The 6,355-nt window shown below is 43.8% G+C and overlaps 1 protein-coding gene across 1 annotated transcript in view; it reads left to right on the top strand.

The window, feature by feature from the left end:
* DDX43 (DEAD-box helicase 43) overlaps nucleotides 1-6,077 on the top strand; it is a 48,978-nt gene extending 42,901 nt beyond the window's left edge. Inside the window, exons 13-16 of the mRNA XM_018567355.1 lie at nucleotides 73-182; nucleotides 4,837-4,975; nucleotides 5,081-5,168; nucleotides 5,967-6,077. Coding sequence (XP_018422857.1) covers nucleotides 73-182; nucleotides 4,837-4,975; nucleotides 5,081-5,168; nucleotides 5,967-6,077 — 448 coding nt within the window. The remainder of the gene's footprint in view (nucleotides 1-72; nucleotides 183-4,836; nucleotides 4,976-5,080; nucleotides 5,169-5,966) is intronic.
* Nucleotides 6,078-6,355: the final 278 nt, after the last annotated feature.

The following is a 6,355-nucleotide window of genomic DNA, read 5'->3' as shown; positions in this document are numbered from 1 at the left end:
AAATTTCTTTTTTTTTTGTTTTTTTTTTTTTTTTTTTTTTCCTCATTAAAAAATATTTTTTTATTGTTTAAGTGCTGATGATTTGGCAAGTGACTTTAGTCTTCAAGGAATCCCTGTTCAGTCATTACATGGTAATAGAGAGCAATGTGATAGGGAACAGGCACTGGATGATTTCAAGAAGGGTAAGATATACAGATTTTGAATGTAATGATTTTATGAATATTGTGAACTGTGAATATTTGTAATTTAAGCATTATATAGTATAACCCCTTCCTTCTGGCATAACGCACATATGCAGTATTGGGGTAGTGGGCACCCAGCGCTGAGACCAAGATGCCACTGACAGCTTCTTGTCATGTACTAACAATCGAGGGCTATAAGGAACGACTCCCAATCTTGTGATCACTGTGATAGTCAAACACTGTGATCAGTGGTTTTAGAACCCTCCCCTGCACTGTTTCTCCTCTGGGAGGGGAAGATACTATAAGGGCTGCAGCAATTAATCAATGATAATCGATAATGAGAATAGTTGTCAATGATCCTCATTATCAATTAATTGTGCTTCTTTCCTCCCTGCTGGGAACACATCTGGAACACCGACCCCTGCAGCCAGTGGCCAGTTGTCAGGAGAGCCTGCCCTGTCGCTGCTTCAGCTCTGCTTCCCTTCCTTCTCTCCACTTGGAACCTGCTACATGCTGCAGTCTGTGTCCCTTCTGATCCCCACTGCTCTCCCCCACCTGTATCAGTGGGGATCGGAGGGGACACAGACTGCTGCAGCCGGCACCCAGCAGGGAAGCGAGACCGCTGTCAGCCTGTGAATCCGTGCCCCCACTGCTCCCCTCTTGCCTCCTCTTCCGCTGGATGGGAGCAATAGCCAGCCTGCTCTTGGCTATTTGATATTGCAATAGCTAATAGCAGGCTGGCTATTGCACCCACCTACTCTCAACCTGCAGAAGAGGACCTGAAGGAGAACTTTCTCTCAGGTCCTTCCTTGACAGGAGACAGTGAGCGGGGTGCGATAGGCAGCCTGCTATTACATTTTGAAATGGCCACTAGCAGGCTGGCTATGGCTCCCAGCCACTAGCAGGCTGGCTATTGCTCCCAGCCACTAGCAGGCTGGCTATTGCTCCCAGCCACTAGCAGGCTGGCTATTGCTCCCAGCCACTAGCAGGCTGGCTATTGCTCCCAGCCACTATACATTCCCCAGCTAAAGCTATTGAAGTGGAAAGGTGACACAAACCGTGACACAAACCGTGTAAGTGTCAGTGTGTTTTAGGTATGATAAAAAAAAAAGGTTTTAAATTTAGTGTTCGTGGCAATGTTGGTGTCAACATGATTAGGTTGAATAAACAAAAAGAAACATGTGCACTATTTATTTTTTTTCCTGGCTCTACTTTGGGAACAAGCAACATTAATGTACACCTGTGGTGTTCCTATTCACATCAGAAGCAGTGATGTGTGGGGTGGGGGCTTGGTGCAAAGCCACCTGAGTTTGCCCAAGCCCACGCAAACTGTGACTGAGCCCTTTAGTCCCCTTTCTGACCCAATGAGTGCTGCAGGGGCATTACCTGGCCATGCCTGATTGGGCCAGGAGGGGGGTGTCAGTCACAGTTTTGCTTGGAGAAGCTCAGGCAAACTGGGTTCACACCAAGTCCCTGCACATCAGTATGAGTGAGTATTTATTTTTTTAGGTGGTTTACGCAAATGGCAAGACGACATGTATATAAAGCTAAAGTTTAAAAATTATATTTCTTAATCACACACACACACACACACACACACACACACCCTACTGAGCCTCTAGGAACCACACCACTACCCCGCACACCACTGCTGTTGCTGCTATACAAAGATGTCAGGAGCCATGCTGCACACGGCTGCCACCTGCCTCTACTGGCTTGCAGTAGCAGCGGTAATTGAACCTGTGTTCATGTATTTGGTTAAGGGCACCCTCTCATGGCTGCCATGAGTTTCAAGTGGGGTACAGTATAGCAGAGCACAGGCACAGAGTTGTGGCAGTATAGGTGCTATACAGAGCTAGACAATGGCTCAACTACCTTCTTGCCTCTGAAGAAGAAGCCTAAGGCTCTGGTTACCAAGTCTTCCACTCCCTCCCTATAGAAACGTTTGTTTCATCCTTCCCAAGCATCAACTTCTGCTCTTAGCTGTGAGCACACAGCATTTGTAATTTTGTAGCTCTTACCTCCCCGTCTGTCCACAGCACTCAGGGTATTCACCAAGGATGGAGCTTCATGTTCCTGCCTGGTCTGCTGTACACCTTCCAGGTGTGGAAACTTGGGAAACCTCTCATCCGCTACTGGCTCCCAGAGTGGTCCCTCCATCCGCAGGTCTTTTGGGCCCTTTTCATGGATTGGGGACACCGGATGTTGACCTACTGGCATTAACAACCAACTGAGCCGGTTTGTCACCAGGTACAGGTTCTAGCCTTCACGATTGATGCCTTGGTAACGATGTGGGATAGGTTCAGACTGATTTTATGTCTTCCCACCTTCAAAGCTGTTCCTTCACCTCCTTTGCTTGTTTGAGACAGGCATTCCAGTAATCATCATTACCGGGTTGGCACCTGAAAGGCATACTTGGCATGGTGCAAGGCCAGGATATTCCATCCTAGGAAGTACTACATGGGACATATCCTTTTCTTCCTTTCTGGACCAGCATTTAGCCTTGAGTACTATCAAGGGACAGACCTCTACCTAGGTGATCCTCTTTCAGAGGCTGAAGGCCTCTCACTGATTGGTGAAGGCCTTTGTAAAGGGGGTGGCACATGTTGTTTCCCCTGTGTGTGTTCCAGTGACTCAATAGGACCCCAGTCTGCCATTTGAACCAATCAGTTATTTATTCCCCTGCTTTCTCAGAGTGGCCTTTCTTGTAGCCATGACTTCTTCTGCTAGGCTTGTTTCTGAATTAGTAGCCTTGATGTGCAAGGAGTCCTTTATGTTTATCCATAGGTACAAAATCGTTCTAAGGCCTCTTTACTCCCTGTGGTTGTCCCTGTCTTCCACCTTAATTAGGACACTGTTGCCGTCCTTATGTCCTGCTCCGAAGAAACCTTGAGAATTTCCTACACTGTCTGGATGTCCTTCAGGCATTTAGTCTGTCTGCTGTTCTGCTATTTGCGAGTCTGACTCCCTGTGTGTTGTTCCTTAAGGGTTGCCACATGGGACAACTGGCTTCCTGTTCCATCACTGTTGGGTGGCTTTATCTGGCCATCCTGCAGGCCTGCAAGCTGAAATGAAAGACTCCTAGTGGAAGGCACATTCCACTAGGAGCATGAGTGCTTCTTGGGCTTTTATACACCAAGCTTCTGTCTACCAAAGCTGTAAGGTTGCCACCTCTTGTCATGTTCAGGCCTCTGCTAATGCCAGTTTTTGGCCAAAAGGTGCTTCAGGAAGCACTGAGACTTTGGGCTCTCCTCTGATACAGTTCTCTATTTCTAGTTTTGATTACCTGTTGGGGTTGTTTTTCTTGGTCCTGCTAACGTTTGTGTAGTTTGCAATGCTGGACTGTTTGAACTTCCCAGTGGTCTAACAATTTACTCCCTGTGTACTGTGGTATACAGTAAAAAAAAACAGAAATTCTCTGAAGGTGTTTGTAAAGCTAAACTATAAAAGTTCAGGACTACACTCCTGTGTCCCTCCTAGTAAACCTCTTTGTTCCTTTTCTGTATAGAAGCTTTTTTGTACACCTGTAAATACCTGGCTATTCTGCCAGTCTCCTACAGATTCAAAGGCTTCCAGTTTCCGCTGACCTTGCTAAGCATAGCATTAGATCTATGCAGCCGTGGTCAGAATACGTCCTTGGCTTTTCTCTGCAATCTACAGGGTGTCATGCTGATGCACGGCATGACTGTAGTTCCCTGGTCACAGGCTGACATGCTTGCTGGACAGCTCCTGGTAGAAGCCATGCTGTCAAAGCAGCTGAAATTTGTATACAAAGTGGGTGCATGGATATACATCCTTTTAAAAATAGGCCTTCTTACCCCTTGCCTGTGGTTTTACTGTTCCCTGGCAGCTGCAGGCAAAGTATGACAGCTGGGGTGAGTCAGCAGCCAGTCACAGCCTGAAGAAGAAGTCATGGTTGAATAAGCTTTACGTTGTGGTTAGCACCTCTGCCTTGCAGCACTCAAGGTCCTCGCTTCAGATCGCGGACAGGACACTCTGCAGAGAGTTTGCATGTTCTCCCTGCGCTTGCATGGGTAGTACATCACAGACACCAACCGCCACCCCCGTCTTATAGTCTTATAATTCCACTCTGTGCTATTGCTACAGAACTGAGTGTTTACATTGCTGCCCTGCAGCTTTGAATCTTTGCAAATGTACAGTTTCCTGAAGGAATTAACTCCGTGTCTTATCAAAATACTCAAAGAAAATAACTTTACAGCTAAGACAAAAATCTTTTTTGTTAAGATATGTACAGTTTTACATTGTTGCATAACTGGGTTCAAGTGTTAGGGTTTGTTTCTACTTTAGGTTATTACGGGGGTTAAAATAACCAATGCCAATGTGTGTGCCTTTTTTCATGTTTGTATGGTTTGCATTGCTCCTTTTTGTTTTATGTTTTTTTCCCAAGTCCACTGTAAACTACATATTGGTATTCTGTTCTGTGTCAAGTTTTCCTTCTCTCAACTCAGAGGAATACAGACCCTGTATGAAGTGGAAACCAGGTGTAGAAAATCAATACTCTACTCTTCTTTCCTATATCTTCCTGAGCTAGCTGCCAACTGAGGATCTCTGAGTCTGAAAACATATTTTCTTTCTAGCTGTACATGGGTGTTGTTTCCCTGTCCAAGTAACTAGTTTTTTTTATTTATTTTAGGTGCAGTGAGAATTTTAGTAGCTACTGATTTAGCATCTCGTGGACTAGATGTACAAGACATTACACATGTTTTAAACTTCGATTTTCCTCGCAACATTGAAGAATATGTGCACAGAGTTGGTCGTACTGGGAGAGCTGGGTTAGTAGACATTTGATAAATAGTCATATTGGCACAAATAGCCTACCAATGTTTGGAATCTTTGCCATGCTTAAATATGATTTGAATTTTTTTTTTTCACTCTAGACGATCGGGGGAATCTGTTACCTTGGTGACCAGGAAAGACTGGAGGGTTGCAGGAGAACTGATTAGTATTTTGGAACGTGCAAACCAAGTAAGAGAGCAGAGTTGGTATTAGGTGTGCTTTAGTCTTTAACATGACACATTTATTTTTCATTTTGAATTTTTAAACATTACAACCAAGGATAAGTACAAAAGGAAGCTATGTCATCAAGTAAAAATGAGGCTAGTGTAACAAAGTAGACAAGTATGGTATCTATTATTGCAATTAAATGTAATAATGTGATATACCACAATACAATTCAAATATGTAAGATTCCAATCTTATATGGACAGAATTAGAAGTGGAAAGGGGAATGAATAAATCAGAAAGGTAGTCCCAAGCATGAGCATTCCATCTATAAGCAATCCGTCTGTCATGTTTGCAATGGGAAGAGATCTTATGGAGGACTTCTGGTATAGAAGGAATATTTAGCAATCGCTAATTGTTTGCAATATGAAGTCTAGCTGAGAATAAGATCTGCATAATAACGGATCTAAACTTAGGTGGGTATTTATCTACAGAAATGCTCAATAGGGCCAACGCAGGGGAGGATTTGACAAAGATACCTGTAAAGGTGGCCATCAGGGGTCTAATAGACCCATGATGTCTCCATGAATGGGACCGGTCACTTCCTCTTTGCTACCAAATAGGGGGCTCTACACCAATTCCATCATTCAGTTTTGTCTGTGTGTTCCTTACAGAGAGGATGTGGAGTTTTAGATAAAAGAGAATAGTTGCATATTAGAATAAAACTGGAATGATGTTACTACCTTACAGTTTGCAGTGCTGATTCCTGGGATGTGGTTATGGCGTGATTTTGGTCTTGCTTTCATTGCACTTTCATCTTAGGAAGTTCCAGAAGAGCTGCTTGAAATGGCAGAGAGGTATGAACACTTTAAGAAGAAGAAAGAAAGTGAGCGAGACATGGTGCCCCGTAAAGGCCGATGGCGAGACGGTTAATCTGGATGTATGATTTAATATTTCTAGTCTGTTTTATTAAGGTAATATATGACTTAACTGGAAAAAAATGCTGACTGTTGTAGTTTGATTTTTAAAACTTGTAAGTTTAAGGCCGTTTATATTGTAAGCAAATCGGAGATCCAAACTGAGCTTTGTTTTGTGGTTCTACTGGACTACTACATACAGTGCTGAATGCCCTGTAATAAATATGAGGGAAGCTGCTTTTACCAGATTTACAGAACCTTGTATAGGATTTGTATGCATGTTTAGCTGCAGAG

The sequence above is a fragment of the Nanorana parkeri genome, unplaced genomic scaffold (assembly GCF_000935625.1).
Source record: "Nanorana parkeri isolate BGI_ZX_2015 unplaced genomic scaffold, ASM93562v1 scaffold1035, whole genome shotgun sequence".
In the NCBI taxonomy this organism is placed as follows: Eukaryota; Metazoa; Chordata; class Amphibia; order Anura; family Dicroglossidae; genus Nanorana; species Nanorana parkeri.
This window is presented reverse-complemented; position numbering and strand designations above follow the sequence as displayed.